We start from the raw sequence: 25,902 nt of genomic DNA, 5'->3' as shown, positions 1-25,902 counted from the left end.
GAAGAGCCGGGAATTCTTCGCTTTTCACAAAGGCAAAGGTAGGACTGCAGGCGAAACTCTGCACGGCGGCAGGTGTTGCCTCTCTCTTCGCGCGCAGCTCTCTAAAATGAAAGTCTCCTCTGTCCACACACGCGCACGAAAACTCGCGACCATCACTGAAGCAAGCAGTTCTCAGATTCCTGGCAGACGTAGCCTAGAGCGGAAGCACATCTGCTGAAAACGAGTCTCGTTCGTTTCGACGTCGCCTCGCTCTTCCCTGCTTGTCTGTAGTTACTATGCGCTTACCAGCACGCCTACACAACTACGCGTAGATAATGAGGGATCCGAAAGGCATCCTCCCACATGCATACGCTCTTTATACACACCTGTATAGGCCGCCCCACATGCACCATACTTACGTGGCGTATTCCCTGACTGTTTCTCACACGCGTGGAGGGGCAGGGGTCGTATTTTCTGCCGTTTTAGAAGTCATCCCATCCACTGAAGGCCGACACACAAATGTAACTACTCTGTTTTTGGCTTACGCGTTCTCCTGCATTTGCCGTTGCGGTAAAAACCTATGCGGCGCTTCTCCCTTCCGTCTTTCTCTCGAAAGTGGCGATGTGAGCTAACGCGTTCTGCGTCGGGCTGTGCGTGTTCATATCCATATTCACATATTTTCGCAAGGCTCCTGGCATATGCTTCCTTTCTTTTCTCCGTCAGGGAGATCTGAGGACGCGCTAACGCGAGCTGTCTCAGGCTACGGATGTATCTACATATGTATATGTATATATATTCACATATCTCGCAGGACTCCAGGCCACGTCCTCTGCTTGCTCTCTGCGTAGATTCTCACGCGTGTACGCTGGCCTCCGCGCACAGGCGTTTGTGCGATCCCTGCTCCCTCGCACATCAGGCGGCACCCTTGAAACGCGGGCATCTCTCTACGCAGAGAGGGTGTAAAGAACGAAGGACTTCTTTTTCTCGGATTTTCTTCTCGGCAGCCCCGCCGCGGGATGTCGGCTGCGCTTCTCTGAGCGCGTCGCTTCGCGAACTGGTCGCTGGAAGACTTCATGAACCTTTTCTCACGCTCTTTCTCAGCAGAGCGCATCGGACGCGCGAGCCGGAATGCTCCCCTTTCACTCTCTTTCGTTTTGTTCGTTTCAATCTCCTCGTCGTCTCTCTCTCTCTCCCCTGCGGGTGTCGCCAGGAGACGAGTCGCTTCGCGAGGCGCTGAAGCGGCTCTCAAATGGGATTTTCTTGCTTTCCTGCCTCTGCGAGCCGCGCGGTGAGGTCCTCTGCAGCCGGTCAGCGTCGGGGGAGGCGAGAGGGACGCCGCGATGAAACTCACGTTTCCGCGGAGTGGGGACAAACCCCCGGGGGAGAGAAAGAGAGGCTGCGCGGAAGACAGAGAGCGAGTGGTCGGCTAGCGCCGCCGACGAGCAGTTCCGTCCGAGGAGCCTCTCATGCCTGTTTTTCTCTTTTTAGACAAAGGCACAAGGCGAAGCAGCTGCGCTACGCGGCGGCGAGAAGCGCGGATCACACGCCGGTTGACGGGTGTGCCCGCCTCGCTCTTCTTTAGCAGAGTGCAGAGGAAAGTCGTTTGTTTGATTCACGACACTCCTTTTTCACCCGTGAGCCTGGACTTTCGCTGCGGTCTCCTTCGCGCTTCTCCTCTCGCGTGGGCGCCGTTTTTTTCACTTTTTCCTCCCTCCCCGCCCGGCGCTATCCCTGCTCGTCCTGCACATGTGCATTGCATGCGGTGCGCTGCTGCAGGTCTCTGCATCCGCGTTTCCCCTTTGCGTTTCTCTCTGCGGTTCGCTCGCCGCTCCTTCCCGCCTTCCGCCTCCGCCTGCGACTCTTTACTTGCGTTGTCTCGCTCCAGACTTTTTGTTCTTCGGCTTTCCGTTTCCACGCGCCCCTGTAGCGCAGCCGAGGCGTGTCTTTGCCCTGCCCTCTCGAGCCGCTCCTCCCGCTCCGCTCGCAGAGACCGCGGCTTCCCACGGAAAGGCTTTTCCTTGTGTTTCGTTTGGGGAAGGCCCTTTCTTCTCGCTTTTCCTCAGTGGCTCGCGCGCCTTTCTCCCTTCGCTGCCGTCTCTTCTCTGCGGCTCTCTCTTGCGTCGCCCCCCCCCGCGCGCGCCGCCTGTCGTCGGTTTTCCCCTCTGCCTTTTCCCCTTTTCTAGAAACTATAGGGTGAAAGATGGTTCAGCTCGCGTCTGAAAAGGCGCGCGCGTCGCCGACGAGCGACTGCGGCACCGTCTCCTCTTCGCCCGATCCCCTCACTTCCCTAGGCGACATCCGCACGCACGCGGTCGCCCACATCCTCGACTCCGAAGAGGTAGGCAAAAGAAGAGCGCGAGAACACGACTTGTCTCCGCGCCCGCCTCGCTGCCTCTCGATGGCGCGTCTGTTTTTCTCTCTGGCGGCATCTCTCCTCGCTTCGCTGCGTCCTCACACTCTCCTCGCGTCGCGCGCTGCCCGCGCGACGTTCGCTCGCCGCCCGCGCGACGTTCGCTCGCCTCATCCCAGCGCTTCGCTCTCGTGTGCATCTTGAGGCGTCCTCATCCGCCAGGGCTTTTTTTCTTCTCCTTCTCGTCGTCGCACTGTCTCTTTTTCCGCTGGCCTTCACGTTCTCGCTCGCCTTGCCGCGGAGTTTCCTCTTTTCATCTCTCCCCCTCTTTCTTCTCTCCCGCTTCCTCCTCTCTCTTGGGGCGGTCTTCCTGGGCGGGCACTCTCTTTGCGCTTGCTCTTCGTTCCTTCCCTGCACGATTTGCGTTAGTCTTTCGCATCGCTCGACTGTTTCTCTCTTTCTCCGTGTCTTTTCTCTGTGGATATTTTTCCGCCTTCATCGTTCGCTGTACTCACTCTTATGGTGCGCACACGCGGATCCTCTGCTTGCCCGCGCACGCTCTGTCTCGGCGGCTTTCCTTCGCTCTTTTTCTTGGATTTCCGACGGGGTTTCTGCGCGGCTTTTCATTTTCAGGTCGTGAGGCAGTTGAAGGCCGATGTAAAGCGCGGGCTCTCCGCCGAAGAGGCGCGAGAGCGCCTCGAGCTCTTCGGCAGGAACGAGCTCGATCAGGAGCAGGGAAAGTCTCTTCTGCAGCTCATTCTTGAGCAGTTTCAGGACTTGCTTGTGCGGTGAGGAGAAAAGAGATAGTGAGAGGACTTCAGTGTGCGAAGGGAAACGAGCCGCGGGAATCTGTGCACGCACGCCAAGAAAAGAGCGAACGACGTGAGAAGGGAGGAGAGACAGACAGAGAGAGACACATAGAGAGAGAACAAAGCTCTATTACACCGGCTCCGCACATGTAGCGAGGAGGCGGGAACAGAGAAAGCGAAGGAGAGCGACGCGGCTCGACAAGGCGAAGGCAGAGGAGCGAGCGCGGCGCGCGTCGTGTTTCGGGTGTTTTCGTTTCAGCATTCTCCTCTCCGCCGCGGTTGTGAGTTTCATCCTGGCGCTCTTCGAAGGCGGCGCCGACGAGGGCATCACCGCCTTCATCGAGCCCATGGTCATTCTCATCATTCTCATCCTCAACGCGGCTGTTGGCGTCTGGCAGGTATTTGTCGCAGAACGTCGCGAACTCGTGGATATATATCTACATTTTTCAAAATATGTGTGTATATATATGTATATTATTTATGGGTATACATTACACGTCTAGGGCAACCAACGGGCTGCGAAAAATTGTGACAGGTCTCTCCGTGCTCCGTCCTTCTCTCCTCGCTGCGCTGCCTCCGCACTCGGATCGATAGGAGGACGGCGCGACCATGCAGCTGCGAATTTTCGCTCTGCGCGCCCCTGTAAGTGCGTGCGAAGCGAGCATTCGCCTCGTTTCTCTGCGTTTCGCGTGGCTTTTCAGGAGTCGAACGCAGAGAAGGCGCTCGAAGCGCTCAAGGAACTGCAGCCTGCGCAGGCGCGCGTTCTCCGCGGCGGCGTCTGGCGGGTGATGCCCTCCTCAGAGCTGGTCCCCGGTGACATCGTAGACGTGCGCTGTGGCGACAAAGTCCCAGCGGACTGCCGAGTCGTTGCGCTCAAGTCCACGACACTCCGCGTGGAACAGTCGCAGCTCACCGGCGAAAGCGTCACAGTTGTCAAGGTACGCAAAAAACGCACAAATATATATATGTAAGTGTATGCATATAATACATACCTATATATTTACCTATAGACATATATATAAATGTTCATACATGCATGTACATATATGTGAACATACATTTACATATATATATATATATATGTGTATGTATACGTTTGTGTGTTCGCCTTCCTTAAGGCGCGTGGTTGAATGTGTGGATGCATCGGTGTAGGTGCCTGCATGTCTGGTTGAGGGCGAGCACAGTGTGTGCGTGGAGAAGCCTTTATAATTGCGTCACCTGCGACCTCTCTGCGCGCAATTCTGCCGTTTTCTGCGCCTTCGCCGCCATGATCTCTTCCGCCAGTGCAGCTGCGAGCGGAAAAACTCCTCTTCCTCGCGGCGCGCGTCTGCTTTTCCTCGCGGTGCTAAACATGCGCGTTTTTTTTCTCTGTGTGTCTGCAGGAGCTCGAAGCGCTGCCAGCGTCGTGTGCCGACTGCGAAGTACAGAGCAAGCGAAATATCATCTTTTCCTCGACTACAATCGCCAGCGGGCACGCACTCGCGGTCGTGGTCGCCACCGGCATGCGGACGGAGATTGGCAAGATTCAGTCTGCTGTGCAGGAGGCTGACGCGGACGACGAAGATCAGACGCCGCTGCAGCAGAAGCTCGACGAATTCGGCGAAATCCTCAGCAAAGTCATCTTCATCATCTGCGCCGTCGTCTGGGTGATCAACATCAAGGTCAGCAAAGCACCAGCCGCTCTAGCCGAGGGTCTGCATCCTTCCGTCTCAACGCCTCCGACGTTTTTTTTTCGTTTTTGCCGCGGTTGTCCTTTTTCTGCTGCGGACGCGTGCGTGCCTACCTTCCGCGGGCAGCAGCGCCGCGTCGAGGGCGCCTGCGAGTGCCGCTTTGGGCAGGCTTTTGGGAACGAAAATTCTTCTGCGTGTCGTCTGTCTCTCTGCGCGCCAGCACTTCTCCGACCCTGTCCATGGCAGCTTCCTGCGCGGCTGCATCTACTACTTCAAGATCGCCGTCGCGCTCGCGGTCGCGGCGATCCCCGAGGGCCTGCCCGCGGTGATTACCACCTGCCTCGCGCTGGGCACGCGCAAGATGGCGAAGAAAAACGCAATCGTGCGGAAGCTCTCGAGCGTTGAAACCCTCGGCTGCACCACGGTCATCTGCAGCGACAAGACCGGCACGCTGACAACCAACGAGATGACCTGCGTCCGCTTCTGCATCCCCAACATGAGAAACGGAGTAAGCGGCGGAGCATCCCTCAGGCGCCAGGCGAAAGCAGGGACGAGAGGCCGCGTCGGCAGCGGGGGCTCGCAGCCAGCAGCGAAGGGGGAGAGGGAGGAGAAGAGAAGAGGAAAAAGGAACAGGCGAAGGGACGAAACAGATAAAAGAAAAAAAGAGCCAAGGCGGAGACCTCGACGTGGTGGTGTGCGAGGCGCCCAGGCGAGATGCGGGCAGCCGCGCCTTCAGAGCCTGAATCTGCGTCGCTTGTCTGCTTTGGCAGGCACGTTTCCACGCAGCGCTCGCGGCTTCTTCTTAGCGCTTGCGTCTGTCTCTGGTGAAAACGCGCGGGTGGCGGCGCTGTTTGTTGGTGTGTGTAGACCGACCATTACTCCTGCGAGGGTTCCTGCTATTCGCCGCTGGGCGCGGTGAGCATCTCCAGCGCCAACGCGCCGAGCCGCACGTTTCAGCACATTCAAGACAACGACGCGAATCTGCAGTGGTTCGCTCGTTGCGCGACGCTGTGCAACGAAGCGCGCCTCGAGATCGCGCCAAACAGCAAAGGCGCGAAGTTCACGCGCCTGGGCGAGCCGACGGAGGCCGCACTCCTGGTCCTCGTTGAGAAGCTCGGAAGCACCGACAGTGCCCTCAACGCCCGCTACCTCCAGTGCGAAGGCCGAACAGAACAGACGCCCATGCCCTTCTGGTAAGAGAAAATTGAATTTTTTTTCAGAAACAGCGCAGCGCGACGTGGAAGCGCCGAGCCCACACGGAAAGACATCGAGGCACAGGGGCACATTTTTACGTGACCTGTATTGCATGCCCCGAGTGCGTAAAGACAAGGAAAGGTTAATCGCCATTCACACTCAACAGTTACCGTAGCTGTGGACGGCAGCTAAATCCTGAAGGCGCCGCGGCTGCCGCCCAGCCCTCCGAGCGGAGAGGGGAGCCACGCGATGCACGCGCGACCCTTGAGAGGCGCGAGGCGGCGTCGCATGCGTCGAAACCGTTCGCAGGTTGAGGTCCTTTGCTGTGGATGAAATTTCCGAAATTTTGATTCAGCGACTTCTGGTCTTCGTCGTGGAGTTCCCTGGCGACACTCGAGTTCACGCGCGAGCGCAAGAGCATGGGCGTTCTCTGCCGCGAGCGCCACGAGACTTCCAACACGCTCTTTGTGAAGGGCGCTCCTGAGTCTGTGATTGACCGGTAAGTCCGACTTTTCGTCTTCCCGCTCTCTCCCCCTGCGTCACGTCGCGAGCGCGCCTTTTTTCATATTCTTTTGATTTTTTTGATATTTTTCGGGCCTCGTGAACCCCGGAGAAGCGTCTCGCCGCCCCGACAGCGGACCCCGCCTTCTGCCAGGGCGGCGCTGACTTGGAGAGCAGTCGCCCACATTTCTATGCATATGCATACATATACATCAGCAGATACATACATATATATACGTATGCATACGTTGTTCACATATTGTCGACATATTCCTGCGGTGCATTTCGCCGGAATTTGCGCGTGTGGATCAGGTGCGATAGCGTGCTGCTGCCCGATGGCTCTGTGAGTGAGTTGACTGACGCGCTGCGCAAGAAGATTCAAAAGGACGTCGAGTCGATGGCTAGCGAGGCGCTGCGGACGCTCGCGCTGGCGATGAAACGCGACTGCGGCGAGCTCGCCAACTACGATCCCTCCTCGCCGAACTCAGCAGGTCACCCTGCTCGCGTAAGCGCCGCGACGTCTGCGCCTCGCAGGCCTCACACGAAAAAAGTCGCATCCGCAAACGTGCAGGCGCTTGTTTGCGGGGGCGCCGCTCTCTAACACACGCGTGTTTTTTCAGCCACATTAATATGCATATGTATATGTTTTCACTTCATATATATATGTTCACCTCATATATACATATATACAGATGCATATATGTATATATATATGTACATGTATTCACTTTTTGCAGACGGCAGGGGGTGTGAGTGAGAGGGACGTTCTCTCGACAGGGTGGCGTGTCTCCCGCGACAGAGAGGACGAATGCGCTGCTGTCGTTTCTGAGGAGTTGAGTCTGGCCTCTCTGGAGGACGCCTCCTTGCGTATTTACTCTTTTTGTAGTCCACTCGCGCCTGCTCCCGCGACAGAGAGGACGAATGCGCTGCTGTCGTTTCTGAGGAGTTGAATCTGGCCTCTCTGGAGGACGCCTCCTAGCGTATTTACTCCTTTTGTAGTCCACTCGCGCCTGTGGTCGCTGAGACGCGCGCGGAGGGATTTTTATTCGCTCTCAAATCAGAGGGAAACGTGAGCGTCTCGTGTTTTGCTGTGGCTGCGCACGTGCTCCTCTGTCTGATTCTCCTCTTGCCTGTTGCGTTCGCGTGTGTCGCAGAGACTTTTGGAAGACGCCTCGAACTTTGCAAAGATCGAGAGCGGCCTCGTATTCCTCGGCCTGGTGGGGTTGATGGATCCTCCGCGACCGGAAGTCGGCGAAGCGATTGAGGCGTGCAGAGGTGAGCAAAGATCCGTCTCCAGAAACATGCGGGGGGCAGGGCAGCCGTTCCGCGCCGAAGAGGACCCTTTCGCTTGAGCACCCGCTTTTTTCAAGTTTTTCAAGCTGGCTAGGACACGAAGTGCATACTGGCGGGTCTACACGACTGCCGTGTTTGAAATCTCGCTGCAGGAGACAGATGTTCGGTCTTCAGATTCCTCCAAGAGCAAGTCGATAGTCTTCGCTTTCTACTCGCACCTATCCGTCTGGATTTATGCATGCATGCACATACTGGGTTGTGAATTTCCGCAATCAGACGCGGGCATCAAAGTCGTGATGATCACGGGTGACAACAAACTGACCGCTCAAGCAGTTGCTTCAATGATCAACATCGTCGACGAGGCGAGCGTCGCGACGCGCTCCTTCACTGGAAAAGAGTTCGAGGCCCTCTCTCTCGACGAAAAGAAAGAAGTTCTCTCCCAGGGTGAGTCAGCGCGCGATGTATGTCTGTATGTTTGTATGCAAGTATATATATACATATATATATCTACGAACGTATGTATCTATGCGTGTATGCATGTATACGTGCCCGTGTGCACGTATGTACGTACGTATGTGTAACATGTATGTTTGCATGCACGGTTGCGCGTTTTTTTAGACGGTGCGATTTTCTCGCGAACGGAGCCGAAGCACAAGCAGATGATCATTCGCTTGCTGAAGGACCTGGGTGAGACGACGGCGATGACGGGCGACGGCGTGAATGACGCGCCGGCACTGAAGCAAGCGGACATCGGCGTCGCGATGGGCATCGCAGGAACCGAAGTGGCGAAGGAGGCGTCCGACATGGTGCTGGCTGACGACAACTTCAGCACAATCGTCGCCGCTGTCGAGGAGGGCCGCTCGATCTACAACAACATGAAGGTCGGCGAAAAAACTCAACATACAAAACCCATAAATACATGTATATATGAATAAAAAACTATATATCTTCATATATATGGCTGAATATAAATTTATCTGCATTTATATATATTTAAACCTAAATTCATATCTATTTGTACGTATAAATATTGATTTGTGTATATTTATATACACATATATACAGATCTATATCTATAAAGATATATATATTTGTTTTTAAAAATACACGTACGTAGTGTGGGTGTGGGGTGCGCCTGCGCGCCTGGAGGAGGATGCCGGGTCGCATCTGCTCCGTCGACAGGAGTTAGCGGGGTCGTGTACACTGCCTTGTGAGGTCAAGTGAGTGGAACGAAGTTTGAATTCTTCTTTCTTCTCGATGGGCGAGCGACGCGCATGCTGACAGAGGCGCTGCTGCCGATACGCGCTGTGTGCTCCTTCGTGGAGGAACCGAAGGCGAGACCAGACGGTTGCCCATCGACGAGCGCGTGAATTTTCGGGGGTTTTTCAGGCTTTTATCCGCTACCTGATTAGCAGCAACATCGGCGAGGTGGCCTCGATCTTCTTCACTGCCGCGCTCGGCGTCCCCGAAGGTGAGAAGATACCGGCTCTTTTGTGTAAAAAATGAAAGTCTCATCCTCTCTCAATCTCTGCGTGTAAATCTGCTGGCGTCGACCGACGTACCGATCTGTGTCGTGCGGCGCGAGACCCCCCACCGACGCTTCTCAAATTCGTGTAGAAAACGCTCGCAGAAGCGGTTGACGAGAGTCACTGCTACGAGTCCTACTGAGTTGTTTTCTACTCTTTGAGGCGAATTGCGAGTTGTCTGCTCATCTCCGCTCAGAGACAGCTTCGCGTGGCGCGGAGTTTTTCGGCGTGGAGGGCTCATGCGTTTCTGTCTGCATGCGCGGTCGCGCACGCGTGGGCGTAATCGTGACTCGGGCGAATGTTTGGCGCCCAGATTGTTTTCCGCTTTCTCAGTTCCAGCTTCTCTGTCTCGCTCCGCCGCCTGGACCTTTCTCCTGCGATGTGTTCTGCGTGGGTTTTCTTCTCTTCGGCACTTCCCAGGTCTCTCTCCCGTTCAGCTTCTGTGGGTGAACCTCGTCACCGACGGCCCGCCTGCCACAGCGCTCGGTACGCTTCTTGAGGGTTCACGGTTCAGCGCCTTTTTATCTTTGCATGCAGAAGAGATCTCGCGCCGCCAAAGGCGCCGACTCTTCATCAAGACTTTTCTGCAGTCTATACGTGCAGCTTGTCACGCATCGTGTCGCGGATTCGCGCTGGCGTCTCGGTCTCGGCATCCGCCACCGAGGGCGCGCCTCTCCTCCTTGACGAGCGCGTAGGATTGCAAAAAACAGAAACCGATTCAAACAAAACCGGTTGACTGCGCGTTTGGTTTGTTTCGTGTGCCTGTTCAGGCTTCAATCCGCCGGATCTGGACGTGATGAAGCGCGAGCCGCGCCACCGCGAAGACAAGTTGATCAGCGGCCGAATTTTCCTCCGCTATATGCTAATTGGTATCTACGTCGGGTTCAGCACCGTGGGCATCTTCGTCTCTTGGTTTGTCACTGGCGTGGACATGGTTTCTGATCCCCACACGCTCGTCAGCATGCAGCAGCTCATGCACTGGAACCAGTGCCCATCGTGGGAGAACTTCCAAGTCGAGCCCGTCTACGGCATGAAACCCGGCGACCCCTGCGCCTTCTTCACTGTTGGAAAGGCAAAAGTGCGTCGACGCGTCCAGGGAGCCGCCCCCATCCATGCACGCATCTACATACAATTTTTGTTCCTGAATTTACAGATTTTTTAGATTTTTTATCCGTTATCATATCTAGAAAACCAGAGAGGAGTGCTGCAGAGGCTTTGAGGAAGCGCGTCTGAGGAGAGGCCGCCGAAGGCGTGCGTTTTCGTTGCGGCGAACATCTGGTGCGACGCGAAATCTGTGCTTCTCTGTAGGCGAGCACGCTGAGCTTGACGGTGTTGGTTGTCATCGAGATGTTCAACGCCTTCAACGCCCTCTCGGAAGACGCTTCGCTCCTTCGGCTGCCGCCCTGGGTAAGCGACCCCACACCTCGTATTAGGCTTACGCAAGACAGCGATCTCCGTCTCGCCTTCCGTCGAGCCGACGAAAAGGGCCGCTTCGACTCTGCATGGACATTCACATTTGAGTGGACATGGCGACATGCATATATATATATATATATGTATATATAGGCAAATACGCCTATATACGTATCTGCGTAGGATTTTCATCTTCCTAGCTTTATCCCTGTACGTCGCTCCAGAGCTGTTCGCCAGGTAAATGCAGATACATATATATATATATATATATATTCACAGATCTGCACGTATATATATATATATATATATATATATATGTGTATGCAAAACGAAGGGCGGTGTGCCCGCGTCGGTTTTTCATTCAGCATCCTCTGCTTGCCGCCTTTTTTGCTCGTGTATGCACACGTCCTCTTGAGCGCCCAGACGGAAACGCCTTTCTTGTTCTTTTTTTCTTTTTCCTCAGACGAACCCCTACCTCGTGTTGGCGACTTTCCTGTCAGTGGCAGTCCACTGCTGCATTCTCTACATCCCTTTCTTGGTAAGTGTTTCCCTTGTCTGTGTCGCGGGTGTCTTCCACTCATTCGCGCGTGCTTTACAGCGGTTCGGGCCTCTTCTCCTTCGCCAGCCTGTCACACCTGCGCGCATGCACTTATTCACGACTCTCGACAGCCTGGGGGCTATGACGTAGACTGGAAGGCCCTTCTGGGAAGGGATGTACACCGGGAGCGGCGATTATGGAGACGCAATTTGTGATGGCCTTCTGTGCGCCTCTCTCTGATTATTTTTCTCCGTTATTTTTTTTTATTTTTCTTTTTTTCAGAGCCGCGTCTTCGGCGTTGTTCCGCTCACGGCGGTTGACTGGCTCTACGTCGTGCTGTGGTCGCTTCCAGTTGTGTTTTTGGATGAAGGCCTAAAGGCGATCGGTAGGCAGCTCTCCTTGTTTCTAGTATCGCAGAAAACCTGCTTTCTCAACCAAGCAGCGACGTGGAGGCGGCTGTGTACGGAAATTCGGGTAGATTTTATCCGTTTCACGAGGGGTGGCAGAGGAAAAGATCTGCGTCAATGCGTGCGTGTCCGTCGCGACGCATAGTCGAGGCATTTGATTTCGTGGGCAGAAGTGTGAGTCGTTTTTTCTGCTTTTGAATTGACGTGTAGGGCCCGGTTTCGTCTCCGGGCCCCTAGTAGGTGCATGCGGATGCTTTTTCTGACCGTGGCTGCCTTTGTGTGCGTCTGCGCATCTATTTCGTTGCGTCGTTGCCGGTGGCTCTTGCTTTTCACTTTCTAAGTCTTTCCAAGTTGTCTTTTTTGTATTCTCAGGTCGCATGAAGGAGAGCGGGCGGAGGCGGCGCCTGCAGCGCACGGCCTCTCAGATCCGCAAGACTCAGTGATATGTTTTCGCTCGTCTGTTTTCATTCTTCTTTTTCTCTCTCGACTCTTTGCCTCTTGGCGTTGCGAACGCCTGAGTAAAACAGTGCTAGAGAAGCAGTTTCAGTGTGCATCTGTCATTCTCTGTCGTTTGGCCGCTTCTCGTTTCGGTCTCTCCTCTTCTTCCTATCGTTCTTCGTTTGCTTTTCTGAGAAGAACGGGCTGTGCGCCCGGTTTTCTTTCGCGAGTTTCCATTTTTCAGTGCGTTTCCTCTCTGCGGCGTGCTCACGCGTGTCGCGAGAGACGGTCGAGCCTGCATATTTGTTGTCTTGCCGTCGTGCTGAGGAAACGAAAACAACAGATGGGACTGGTTGGGCGCGCAGACTCGAGAGCGGCAAGCGAATCGTCTCTCTGTAGCGAATGCATGCGAACGCAACTCTGCAGCATCCTCCGCACCGTCCACCCGCGCTCACTCTTTTTTAGCCCCCTTTTCTCTTCGCACATGCTGAGGATGAACGCACACAAGCGCACGTAGCTGCGGCGCCACGGCTGTCTGCGGAGAAGATGGCGCGAAAGTAGGCCTGGAAGTGTACGCGCTGAAAGCGTAGGCGCTACACACTAACTAGACACCAGGTCCTATTAAAAACTGCGTTCAAACTTGAGGGTCGCACGTTTCGGTGTCGCCCTAGAGTCGCCGCGCCAGCGTGCCTCTCAGCGAAGAGGCGCCTCTAGCCGAGAGATAAGAGTCCGCGCAACCGAGACAAAAAAAACATCCTGCGTAGCTTCACACACTCGCCAGACCAACCCGAGTGCCTCGACAGTTCAAGGGACGTAGGAAAGAATGCGGGTGCGCAACGCTGCTGTCGACGCCAGTCTCAAAGTTTTTGAATTAGCGGAAACACGGGCGCATTCTCGCGCGCGGGTCGCTGGCGTCACTCGCCGTCACCCGCGGGCGAAGACTTTCCTGCCCGCACGAAAAAAATCTCGACACACGTGAATGTTGTTGCGGACCAACAAGATATGCACCGAGAAACACACACACAAATCAATACGAATATACAATATACATATTCGTATACACGCATGCGAATAGTACGCCCCCATGAGCATGCACACTTCGGCGTACGCCGCTGCCTCCGACGCGGACACGGGCCTTCCGCGTGCGTCTGCGGAGCAGGAGAGGCTGGAATAAAAAAGCTTCACAAGTAAGCAGCGGGACAGACTGTCAAGGGATGACGGCTGGGCCTCTGCGGCGTGCTGAAGCACGCAGGACCGGGGTTAAGAGGTCATTTCATTTCTCTGTATTCAGCACGCCTTCAGTGGCATTCTCTCTTCAATAGAGAGCGTCCTGCTCTCGGTTCGCACGCAAATCCAATCTCGCTTCTGCGTATGCGTCCCATGTTGCCTATGCTCGCGGTGCCGGTCGCACGCTGCGTTTCCATTACTATTTTGATTTACATGCATATACATATGTCACATTTCGTCGCTCAGGCTGCCCTCCTGTATCTGCTGGTGCCTCTTGGCTGCTTCTGGCTATCACTGCCTATTCATCCCGCTTGCGCGAGCCTGCATGAACGGAGATCTTCACGGGCGCCACAGAAACACCACACGAAGCTCCAACGCCTTCTACATGAAAAACCCTTATGTTTTCAGTAAAGTAAAGAGCCTGTGCCAGCGGGCACTTAACGATTTAGACAGAAATGTGGGCATTCAAACGTACCGCGGCGCACGTAAACCGCTTGAGGTCCTCGCGTCACAGTTCTTCCCGGAAACTCGAAAAAAATATCGCTGTCTTGTCGCATCTCTTACTTGTCCGGTTTCCTGTCCTCTGCAGCTTCTCAATTGTGCTAAGGAATGCTCAGGAGGACCCCATCCGACGACTGCTACCTGACGAAACTTGATGTCGCTCGGCCTCGTTCGCGGTCCTCTTCTCCCTCGTCAACGGACTCCATTATGTCGCCGCCGTCTCGCATAACCGCCGCGAGGCCGCTCCCCCTGTGACAAGAGCTCGAGGGCGCGGAATGCCGCCGGAATAGCCGCGGCAGCTTCATGCGAGGTGTGCGGCGCGAGAGAGACGTGGAGGCCGGCGAAGCGCGAGGCGAAGCCGGTGCAGTACAGCCGCCGAGGAAAGCAAGAAAAGGCGACACACTTCCGGCATCGTCTGCAGAACTAGACCGTGCATCGGGAGTGGGGCTGCGAGAAGAGCGCGACGATGAGACCAGGGAGGGGGAGGACCGGCGTGAGAGGGAGACGACAGAAGACTGCGCCGCCAGGGGTGGAGCTGCGGAGAAAGCAGGAAAGTCTGAAGAAGCGACGAGGGAATCACCGGGCGAAGAAGACTGCGTAAAGGTGGACAGTAGAGGCTCCTCGGAAGGCACCCGGTCGCTCTCACGCGCCGCGACTGCCCCCCCCGGCGACAGCGCGGAGGCCAGAGGATGTTGGAGCTGTGCGGCCCAGCCGTCTCGGCCGCGGAACACACTCGGGTTTTCCTTGATCAGCTGAAGAGTCGAGGACAAGAGGTACTTGCACAGCTCCTTCGGAAGCGTGGACTCATGGTCCTGTTCGCGCGGAATCTCTTCGCGCGGAAGAAGAAGAATCGAAAGGGCGCTCACCAAAAACGCAGCCGAATGCAGACCGGAGAGAGAACTCTCTAGCGCAGCCGGCGCTCCAGACGGTGGAGCGCGCGACACAGCGACAATCAGTTGGTCCGCAGAGATAGATACGCCGCGATACCGCAGATTGGCTCTTGTCGTTGCTGCGCTTGTGACCGCGCGCTGAGCGGCGGAAAAGGCGGGGCTGCCAGGCTGGCCGTCAGGGGTGACCTTCCCGCCGCACGTGAACCGGTCGAGAACGGGTTTTAATTCATCGATGCGCTGTTGACGTCTCTTTCTTAGGCGCCTAGAGAGCATTTGCAGAGTAAGCAAGGCGCACAGACACTCAAGCTGCATGCCTACATAGGTATCTCTCCACGGCACCGGCTCGCCGTTCCTGTTTGCGGCTGACTGCCGCGCACGTTGAGCTTCCTCCTTTCGCGGCTGTTGGTCGTGCGCGTCGCCCTCAACAAGTTTAACAGGCTCCAACTTGGGGGGTGCGGCAGGAAGGAATGGAAAGACGAGCGAAACAGAATCGTTGGCTTCGAATGCGAAAGGCGGCAACCCTGCCAGGCCTGCTAATGTTAAGAGCCGGCGCACAACCTCTTTCCTCTCGGCCGTCCCTGCCTCTGCATCTTGTGCTTCAGGAAGCGCCGACACAGACACCGTCCTGTCTCGTGCCTCGGGTTTTACCTCTCGCTGTACCTCGTGAGCCTCTTGAATGGAGCCTTCGCGCTCCGCGGGCGGTGCTAGCTCTTCTTTGACCTTGCGCCTCTTTCGGCCAGGAAACTCCGCAGACAGGGGATTTTCATGCAGCCCCTGACTCTCTCCTTCACCACGGTCTTGTCTCCGCGTCGTCTCTCTTGTCAACTCTGAGATCCCATCTTCTATCGGTCCACCGCATTCTGCAGCGCGGTGCGCCATTTCAAGCACAATGCAGCTTTCGCTCTCGCCTCGCGTCCACTCGCGGTCTTCTCCGTTTCGCGATCCCTTCTGCTTTCGCGTAGAAAAATGCTTCATGCCATCCCCCGGCGGTTCTATTCTGCTTGTGTCCCCTAGGTCCTCCTGCTCTGCCTGCTCCGAAGCTCCAGCCGGGCACGACTGGACGCAGTCGTCATTTTCCTCAAAGTTCGGAAACATGGGTATTGTTCTGCTTAGCTCGCCCACGCACACGCGCAGGGGGGGACAGTGCTCTGATGCTTGTGAAAACGGCCATTCGATCTGTGTGCTGTGCTCCTCGGCTCCGCGTTGCTTCATTTCTGTCTCTTCATCTCTGTTTTCTTTCGTCGTTCGCTCGAACCGATGCGCTTCATTTGCGATGTTTGAGAAGTGTAGGATTATCGCGGGAGGGAACTTCACGGGCAAATGCGTCGGATCCCCTTTTCCCTCGACGAAGAATATGAGGCCTTCGAAATAGCGAATCATGCCGATCGCCGCTCGGCTCTCCAGCTCTTCTTCTTCGTCTTGTTTCCGCCGTCGCTCTTTCTCTTCCTCGCTGGGCTCGCCCTCCTCATGATCCGTCAGGAGCCTCAGTAGCTTCGAAAGCGGGCAGCCGCCGCCGGTCCCCGAGGCACTCTCAGTAAAGAAGAGCAGGCCTTGCTGCGGTGCGGCTCCGTCGTCTCGTTGCCTGTCGTCGGTCAAAACGGCTGTCACGTCAGCTGTGGCAGGGATAACGGCGATCTTCACGGGCTGCGAAGAGAAAAGCATGAAGAAGTAGTTCAAGGAAGCGAGCGTCGGAAGGAACGGCAGAAGACCCGACTTCACATCCGCTATGCTTTTGCCCTCAGGCAGCGCCTGGAGGAAATCTAGGTCAACGCCGCCCCTCATCTCGGGGGCGAGAACAGCGTGAAAGGCAGGCAGCAGGGGGTCCGCGGAATCCAGCGAAAAAGAATCACGCGTACACGTTGGAGTGGAGGCGGACGCGGAAGGCGGAGAGGCGAGCTCAGGCGGAGCCGAGGGACGCGAGGCAGGTGGTAAAGGAGTAAAAGACGACTCCTCTGCCTGGTCGACAATGCAGTGCGTCTCGTGCGTCGTCTGCGATGGCGAGAACGCATCCTCGCAAAAACGTGCCGTGCCGGGCGAAGAGAGCAAGGACGTAAATGATTCGTTTTCGGAAGATGCTGCGTCGCTTTCACTCAAGAGATATGCAAACGGATCATGCTGTCCATCATCCGTCGCCCCTGGCATGTAACTCTCTGCAGCTTCGCCACACATGACAAGGGTCTCCGTGGGACAGGAAGAAGGAAAAGCCACGGAGCAAAAGAGAACGTCGTCTCGAGAAGCTTTGCACAGGTGATCTGGCGGCTGCTCCGCGCCGCGTTCTTCGTGTGCCTCACGCGATGCTCCCCTCTGTTGTCGCTCTCCTTGTGCGTCCTCTGTTAGAGCCTGAGCATCCTCTACGAGCTCTGTTTCCTTTTTTCTCCCTTCGCTTTGCGTTTCCAGAATGACCCCGTTACCAGTGCCACGGATTCCGTGCGTGCTCAAGCTTTCGTGGCGTGTCTGTCTGCTCGATTCTCCCTTATTCCCCGCTCCGAGAGATGCCGGAACGGGTCCGTCCTCAAGCAAACTCGGAGTCAGGACTACGCACGAAGTGACTGCCACAGCACATGGCGGCGAAACATGCCCGTAGGGCGCCAGTAGCTCCTTGCACATCGCTGGCTCGCCGACAATCCCGCTTCCCACCTCTCCCTGAATATGCTTGCCTGGAACCTGCAATGGGGGGGAAGCGAGCGCACAGCCGAGAGCCGCAGCAGACGACGTGCGAAACGTTGGGTCTGGGGAATCAGAGGGAAGAAGAGAAGGCGCAAGGGGGAACGAGGGTACCATGGAGAAAGGCGAAGAAGACAAGGGGCGCACTCCAGCTGGCTCCTGCACACCGTGCATCCGTTCCCCTTTTGGCGCAGCTGTCTCTGCGTCAGGCAGGCGTTCTCCACGAGAGGCGATACCACTCTCCCCGCTTTCGCGTGGCTCTTTTTCCCCTTCCGCCATGGACGAATGCGAACTGGAAACGCCCTCAGCTCCCGGCGCTGCGGCGAAGAATCTCGAATCCAGGCTCGTGGATGAGCGACGCAGAGAAGCGGAGGACGTCCGGGACATCGTCGTGGAGAAAGAGAAGGAACGCGGAGGCTCCGTTCTCTCTTTGCTGGTTGAAGGTCTGTGAGGCTCACTCGTCCACCTATTCATAACGTCTTCTGCGCCAAAGACCTTCGCGCTCTCCGTTTCTGCGATCGCATCCGCTTGCGTCCGCTCTGCGGCTCCTTCTTTTTGCAACGTTGCCCCTATAGCTTCCTCGGGCTCATCCCGAGTGCGCTCGCCTCCCCCCTCTCGCGTTTCATTGCTCGCCCGCGAGTGCGTTAGAGGCGATGCCGCCGCCAGACGGCGAACCTCGCGGACCTCACGGCGTGACAGCGGAGGCAACGGGGGATTCCACCAATCCGGAAAGATTCGCAGCTTTTTAGGACGCGCCAGGGGCACAAACAAAGCTTCCAGGTTTTCCAGGATTCGACGCGTATGCATGCGGTACTCTTCGGGCCGCACGTACAGTTTGAAGTCGATATGCGACAAAAAGAGAGTTTCCAAGCGGCTCACCTCTCTCGGATCCAAACTGCCCAGGCGTGCGTAGGTCTGATCTGAAAACCTGCAAAACGCAGCAGCATGAAAGAAAACTGGACGCTTATCTGGGACGAGGGGGGGAGGAGGAGGGGCACAACTAGTGCGTACACGCGCGAGCCAGGATGTCGGAGAGCGGAGCACATCACATCCGAGGAAGAAATCATCGTGGACACAGCTGAATAAGGAGAGCCACCGCCCTAGCGGTCGGTGGGGGAGCGCCCACGGAGGCAAATCCGCGCTCTGCAGACGCATCAAACGGACAGAGCAAACCAGAACGACGACGAAAGGACACGCGCCCCCCGCGCACACATTCCGAATCTGACGGTATAGATATGAAGCAAAGAGTGAGGCTCGAAAAAACAGGCGCTCAGCGGTCGACAACAGTGCATATTTTGAGTACGCAGCTGTCTTTCAAACTCTACATGCATATATAAAAAACTATATGTACCTATACACATGTACTCATGCCCTCACCTGGTTAAGAACAATCACGCATGCTCGCGCACCAGAAGGCGCATGCGCGTGAAACGCCATGCCACGAGGCAAAATCTTCCACATATATATATATATATATATATATTTCGAGACAAGAAAACAGGGGTCTGGCGTGTGTGCGTCCACTAGGGCGTTGTTAACAAATGCAAATGCACACACGTGAGCGACGGCGTAGCAACAGAGCATACAGGGACACTGAACAAAGGCCTGGCCTCGTTTTCCCCAGTTTGCTCTCGCTCTCGAGAAGAACTCTGCAAACTCTCCTGCAGCTCTGCCTCACCTTGTATCATCTAGATACTTAATTGCCACTACGAGGGCAACCAGGAGAAGGCGATGAACGTTGTACGCCGAAAGCGTCACGAGGTCAGTCTGCAAAGACCGACCAACCGGCTCCACGTTCTTGCCCTCAGTACCGTGCCCGCATCCTGATCCTGCTTTAGGAGGTGGTCGGTCAATCTCGCTCCCTCCTTTGAGACTGCCAGGCAAGTCTCCTTTGATGTGCGTCGGCCTTGCCAGTGCTGTGCCGCCAAAACGGCATGATGCTCCCGAGGCTATGACTTTCGGCCAGAAGGACGCAGGGAACTGGTAGTCACAGGCAGGCGTTCGAGAAAAAACTATTGCATCGATCATTTGCATGATTGATGGGGACTGAGAGGCTCGGAGGAAACGATCGATGTATATGAAAGCCAACGTGAATGCCTCGTCACTACAGCCGAAGTTGTAAGCGAGCCGTCCGACGTACCAGGACGGTGCTGAGGCCGGGGATCCTAAGCACTGCAATGGAGGGCAAGAAGAGGGAGCAAACAACGTCAAGATAAGGCCAGAAAAAGACACACTGCAGCGGGGTCGTGCCGACATATCGGGACATATATATAATATATATGAATGTGAGCGGCTTTCCTGGCGCACAGGTCAACAACACTGGCTCCTCAGAAGCACTGCCATGCACGTGAATATAGCGCATCGGCATGAACATCGCCACTTATAGCTGACGCTGGTCATCACCCACGAAAACAGGCGCCGTGTGTCCCTGTTCCAAGCCTCGACCCCGAACCGACGATACATACCGTGCTACACTCTCCTGTTCGATGCCGTTTTCAAACAACGATGGTCGGGCAGATTTCTGCCCTCTGTCTTCCCACTGCATTCTCTTCCAGGCTTACATGGAATGCAGTCAGAGCCCCACGCGGTGCGTGGAAGCAGACGACGTCGAATGTCATTCCTAGGGCGCGGATAAAAAGCTCGCCCGCAGCAGATAAGTCCGGTGCGGGCTTCATAGAGGACGCCGGACCTGCAGAGTGTTCTGCCTGTAACATTTCCCTCGTTCGACTCTCTGTCTTGTGACTCCTTCGGCTGTTCTCAAAGTCGTCCGAATCTTCGTCGTCGCTTTCGGTGTCGTCTTCTGTCATTATGCGTCGGTAGAAGCCGGTGAGTGTTGTTTCGACCTCGGCGCCCTCGAGGTGGTCAGTCCGCCTGCTCGCCTCCTCCTCCCTCTGCTCCCGTTTCAGCCTTTCTCTCCTCGCTCTGCTTCTCCCTTCGCCTTCCTCCTCACTGTGGTCATCCAGCGAAGTGTCTTTCCTTCCGCTCGGGTCTGTTGGAAGGCTCCGCTTCCGGTGCGACGGGCGACCCTGATTCGTGGCTGCCTCGCTCCTCTTCTTATTCCTGTACACCGCCGCAAGCCGTCTTTCTTCCCGCGCTAAGCTGAACCACGTCGCCGTCGCTGCGAAGGGGTCTCGCACATGCGCGGAAGTGCCGCCAATGCCCTGTCCAGTTACTCTCGCGGCTCTTTTCTCTTGGCTCCTTTCCCCTTTTCTCTCGCTGTGTCTTTGCCTTTCAAGCACTCCGGGTGGCGCTTCGATCTCTTGGTCAGAGTCTGGATGTTCGTAGTCAGAAAAGTACACCACGTCGCCCACGCCGAATTCCATCGGATAGTGGCAGTCGTCATCTGCTAGCCTACCGCTCAGCACCAGGTCTCTGATCATTTTGTCTTCTTCCCATTCGCTCTGCTCACCCTCTTCATCAGCTTTTCGAATCTCGTCGACAGTGAGCAGGTGTCGGGTACGCCGCGAGCGTCGAGGCTGCCTGCTTTCCGGTTCAGCTGCTCTCTTGCACGTGCGCGGCGAAGCCATTGCGTGCGGAGGCACATGAGCCACTACGGGCTCGGTGGTGAGCTGCTGTGCAAATCTCTCGTCTGCGCCACGAGAGATTTCCCCTTCCATCTCGTTTTCCTGTCTGACCAATCCGACCGACGCAGAGCCTCTCTCGCCGAGCGACGAAGGCGCCGGCGCTCGAAGCGCGGGCGGCGGCAAGACAGAACTGTCGCTGTCCACCGGTAGACCACAGAGCTGCCTAACTTCAGCCTGTGACGCGCTCCCTCCCCATGTCCAGCCGCCTTCGGTTTCTCTTCCGAACTGCGACGCCGCCAAAGAGCTCACGGGGGCGCTAGGCAGATAGTAGGATAGAAGTAAGAGCGGGAAAGATGCTGAAGTGTGGGAGAAGGCGGAAGAGGGAGCAAATGCGTACGCGCCTGGAGACCAAAAGGGAACAGAAGCTTGCAGAGTTCTCTCCGAAAGCGGCGGGATGAAAAAAGCATTCTCGGCTTGACAGTGAGGCATCGCGGAAGGACCGCGGCCACTGACGTTTCCATACATGTGAGGAAGAAAATACGGGAAATATCCCTCTTCCTCTCCCCGGCGCATCCAAACCCACGGGATCCCTCTCATCCACGGACTCGCTAACTGCCCAGCGGCTTGAGCACTGAAGCCTGACCGACCGGCAGTAACTGGGTACGATCGCGGAAAACTCGCCGCGGAGGAACACGGCATCGCCAAGTACGGGCACGTAGACAGCGGGCACGTGCACGGGGGTGAAGAGGGCGGCAATGACGGAGACGGGAAGTACACAGGATGCGCAGCATACAATTGAGAAATGACGGATGGCAGTGGCGAAGAGTACAGAGCAAGCTGTGCCAGGGGGAAAGGCAGATATGGATTTCCGCATAAAACGGTGGCTTCAGCCGGATAAGACCAAAGGGAAAACAGGAACCACTGCGGCCACTGACCCGCGACCTCCTGAGGCATCCAACGCCCACCTTGAGCAGCACCTAGCTCTGCGTCGGCAGAGCCAGGCGATTGAGGAGCTGCGTCGTAGGCTGCATTGCCCCAGCATCCGGCAAACTCCACAACACTCGCGCGCGGCTCTACTTGAGATGGGGGACTCGATACGGGAAGCTCGGGAGTCTCGAGACTTTGCGCGTGCTGCGAGTCAGCGCTCCGGGTGTCCACGGCCCCCTCATTAGCGTTTGTCGACTGACCGTGGCTGACGGCGACCGACTCGGGTAAAGAAGAAACATCTTGCCCCGCTGCAGTCGGCGGAGCAGAGTCAGTAAGGCCACCCTGGACCCCTGCTGTAGAAGCACGCCCTTCATTTTCGTCGTCAGAGGTTGGTGGAGAGAGCGGAGGCCAAAAAGGCGGCGAGGCTGCGGTGTTAGGGATATAGCGGAAGGCATGAGAAGCCGCGCATACAGGAAGAGGCCCTCCTCCAATGCCAGGGTTCTGCAGCTGCTCTAATGTACCGTCGTGCCGATTTCCAAGCACATCGCTTGCGTGTTCTGAAGGTGTTTCACCGATCGGAGAGCTCGACTGAGTGGGAGATTCTCGCACCCGGCTGAGGCTCGGGGTGCTTCTTGTGATGTTCCTCTCAAACATAGCCTCCGGCATATGGCACCGCCGCGCACTGGTATCGCCGTTGCAAAGAAACGGAGTCGGTGTCACGTCCGTAGCGTTTCCCGAAACAACAAGCAAGCGGTGAATCTCATCTTTCTCTTCTGGTGCTGTATGCTGCAAACTACAAACTTGCTCTGACCGCTTGGCTTCCTCGACTGCGAGTTCATCTGCTAAATAGCTGTCATCTTCCTCAGATTCGCAGCCATCGTCGTCCTCTTGATTATCTCTAGACTGCATCTCGGCCAAGAGACACTCGCCTCCATATGCTAGGCAGTCCTGGGGGCCCGGCGGTCCTCCGTCACTCGCACGCGAGCTCTCTCGGTGCACTGGTCCTTGGTTCGCAGGCGGAGCGCGTTCCTCCTGTGCATCCCTCTCAGATTTTCCGCTTTCTTCTACTCCGGTGATCATCTCTCCGGGGGGACAGCGCGTCGTCGAGTCCGTGAGTCGCTCTTCTCCGCAGCTCAATTCCTTTTGTGTCGCTTCCCGCCTACCATCGGCCGCCGTCGCAAAACCGTACAAACGCCCTTCACTTGTTCGACTAGAGTCACACTCTCGGAAGCCTGCCTCTCTCCCGTTCCGGTCTTCGCCGCCTTCGCTATCTGCATCCACACTATTGCACTCATCTTTATCTTCGCCTTGAGGCAGCTCTCGGCCTTTCCCTACTCCAGCGAAGGACGACTCCACGGTCATGATGCCTGTCGAATCGCCAGCCGCAGCGCCCGCGGGTGCCTGGCATGAGGCTGATACAACCTCTGGGACCAAGGCTCGGCACATGTTACTTCCGTTGCTCTGCTCGTTTCCTTCGTCCATCGTCTGGGGACAGGAAAAACTCAACTTTCAGTGCCCGCACTGAAGGGTTTAGGGTTTCGACCGGAATGCTGCAACATGCAGCAGCCCGTTCTTACGGACGGGGCGGCATAAAGGAAATCATAGTTAATCCTCCTTGAGAGCACGCTCGCCAACCTAGGTGGCATACATCGTAACTATGACAAAGGCAGCAACTTCACTACTCGCAATAGTGCGCATGCCATAATCCTCCCTCTGTAGAAACTTGAGCGGCAGACCACACGCGGACGACGATCAGGAAAGGCCCCTGGAAATGAACCCGTGTTCTGGTCCCATTCTCCTGCGAGGGCGGACACTACCATTTCTGCCAAGGAATACGCTCACTGGTGACTCGCTTTCGCCAACACATTCTCGTGAAGCAAAACGTAAAACTTGTTCCCTGCGCGAATGTACCAATCGCGCTTCACGCAAAGATCCCCTTCTCAACTGAATCCTACGGATACATCGCCGAAACGGGACAAACGATGCGAACAACATAAATCGCCACTATACGGAGGTTGTCGTAACCTCGATGTACCCTGCTGTTGGGGATCGTGCCAGTCACTCCCGCACAAGTAATCTTACGCTGGAAAAGGGAGTAGCTGCGAGGTCCAGAGAGCATTGACACGTCTGCACGCCCCCTGACCGCGGCATGGTCACGATGAACCCAATAAACACATTCCCATCGACGCACCGAACGGCCCTTGTCCTCCGATGTGGATGAGCGCAACGAACTGCATCACCGGCAAATGAATATGTCGATGCTGCGCGGAAGAGGTGAACGTCAGTATGTCGCTACTGTAAGAGGCGCCACAGAATCCCGATTTGAGTGCACCCATAGAGCCCAACGTTCCGCGGTTGTGTCGCCCTTCAGGTCATGTGACCAATTCAAACACCGCCGGCACGGAACGGCTGAAGGAATGAGACACAAAACAGCTCGGATCCGCGTCGATGGCTCGTCGTACGCGGCGGGCCGCGCGCCCGGGCATTCTTCCGGTGTTGGGAATCGAGCTCTTTGCTGCTCCTTTCCGCGTCAGCAAAAGACGCCATCCCCACCCATGACTTTTTGGTTGTGTGCCGTAGCTGGCAGACTGCGACAAGCTGACGCGTCATAGCTAGGCAACTCCCGAATGCCGTTCGTCCACTCTCGATGGCGGGCGCTAAATGGCGTGCAGTTATGGACCTGTAGGGAAACGAGCTCCTGCAATGTGAAGATCAGCAGCAGGTTGATCAAGGGTGTCTGGCACCGCCTTGATCACACAAGCAGATGGCGCATGCGACTCAGGCAGGCGGTGAGTTCGAACCAAGCACGAAACTGCATGGCAGAGTGTGCCAGGTGCTTAGGCGTCTCTGACATGAGGGCGCGGCGCTCGCGAAGCGTGCACACTTAGTGGTGTTGCTTGCTGCGCAAGAAGATGTCGCGTTAAGCTCGTGGCGAGAATCACCACGCTCACGTTCAAGGAGCACAGCACACAGCTCACGAGATTGACAGTGGCCGCTCATCCATGGGTGTTGGACAGTCGTGCGAATCTACTCCGACTATGACCCCAGTTGGCTCGAGATTAGCTTTCTTTGGGAGACGTTGGAGTATTTTCGTCGATTGCGCTACATTCAGCCGCAAGGGAAGCGACCACTGGCATCCTATTTTGATTCCGCAGAATTTATCTGATGTTTGCCAGGGCAGCTGCTCAGCTACTACAGAACGACGCGGGCTGCCACTTTCCAATGACTCAATCGTGCTAGCTGCGATGCTGAGGACGGACAACTCACGTGACACGGTCGACGAACGTTCAAGCTGACAACACTGAACACTGTGCTTCCTGGTTTGCCTCTGTCGCCCCTCCTGCTTTGCTCTTTCTATCTTGAGCCCCCGCCCGCCATCGCACTCTTTAGCCCACGGATAGGAGAGGCTTTTCATCCGGTGCTGTCATGTGATCCTCTGCTGTACCTTCATCGCCTTCATTGCTGTGAAGGTGAGACAGCTGCACACTTGGTGCCGCTTGCCTCACTCGCGTGAACTTTCCTCGCTCTCCAGATGTGGACATCAGGTGTCGCCACGCAAACACCCCACGCCGTACGTAGTACCTGTGCGCCTGCCGAGCTACAGGGTAGTTGCGCTCTCGCTCCGCGCGTACCTCTACAGAAAAGCGGCGTATTCGGAACGCGCCTGTATATTTTGTTCTGAGTGCTGCGTTGGCTTGCGCGACCGTGAGTTGCTTGCGACCCTTCTACAGCCATGGTGCGCATCTGATCCCCTCTCTTCCGAGCTACTTCCGTGGTAGTTGGAACGGACTTTCGCAGCAGACACCCCGTTGCTGTGGCTCTCCCATCAGCGTAGGGACGAGCTGACGTATGCGACACCAAATTGGCTCATTGAAGAGAACTTGGCAAACGCCTCATCTTCAACTCGTTTGTCTGAAGGAAACAAGAAGACACCCGCGCCGCGCCCCAACCCTGAACCCTATTCCCATGCGAGTGCTGCCTGCTGCCACGTATCCGCGCGCAAGTGAGAGGACGTGCAAACGCGAGCGCATTTCCTCCGTCAACCTGTTGT

At 56.2% G+C, this 25,902-nt stretch overlaps 2 protein-coding genes across 2 annotated transcripts; one reads left to right on the top strand and one right to left on the bottom strand.

The window, feature by feature from the left end:
• Positions 1-2,179: 2,179 nt before the first annotated feature.
• Positions 2,180-12,123, top strand: BESB_010750 (sarco/endoplasmic reticulum Ca2+-ATPase; the record flags this gene model as incomplete). The annotated part of the gene is made up of 19 exons (XM_029359829.1): positions 2,180-2,317; positions 2,963-3,117; positions 3,398-3,536; positions 3,840-4,076; positions 4,521-4,799; positions 5,029-5,316; positions 5,676-6,001; positions 6,358-6,501; positions 6,816-7,008; positions 7,658-7,778; positions 8,073-8,240; positions 8,415-8,677; positions 9,186-9,267; positions 9,743-9,808; positions 10,093-10,400; positions 10,631-10,729; positions 11,199-11,273; positions 11,556-11,658; positions 12,053-12,123. The coding sequence occupies 19 exons, from the start codon at positions 2,180-2,182 to the stop codon at positions 12,121-12,123; spliced, it is 3,255 nt and encodes a 1,084-aa protein (XP_029222742.1).
• Positions 12,124-13,983: 1,860 nt separating this feature from the next.
• On the bottom strand, positions 13,984-23,333 carry BESB_010740 (uncharacterized protein; the record flags this gene model as incomplete). Its single annotated transcript, XM_029359828.1, has 3 exons — positions 13,984-18,328; positions 19,079-19,572; positions 19,962-23,333. The coding sequence occupies 3 exons, from the start codon at positions 23,331-23,333 to the stop codon at positions 13,984-13,986; spliced, it is 8,211 nt and encodes a 2,736-aa protein (XP_029222741.1).
• Between the last annotated feature and the right edge of the window lie 2,569 nt (positions 23,334-25,902).

This window comes from Besnoitia besnoiti, chromosome I, assembly GCF_002563875.1.
Source record: "Besnoitia besnoiti strain Bb-Ger1 chromosome I, whole genome shotgun sequence".
NCBI lineage: Eukaryota > Apicomplexa > Conoidasida > Eucoccidiorida > Sarcocystidae > Besnoitia > Besnoitia besnoiti.
The sequence above is the reverse complement of the archived record's forward strand: the minus strand, read 5'-3'. Positions and strand labels throughout refer to the sequence as shown.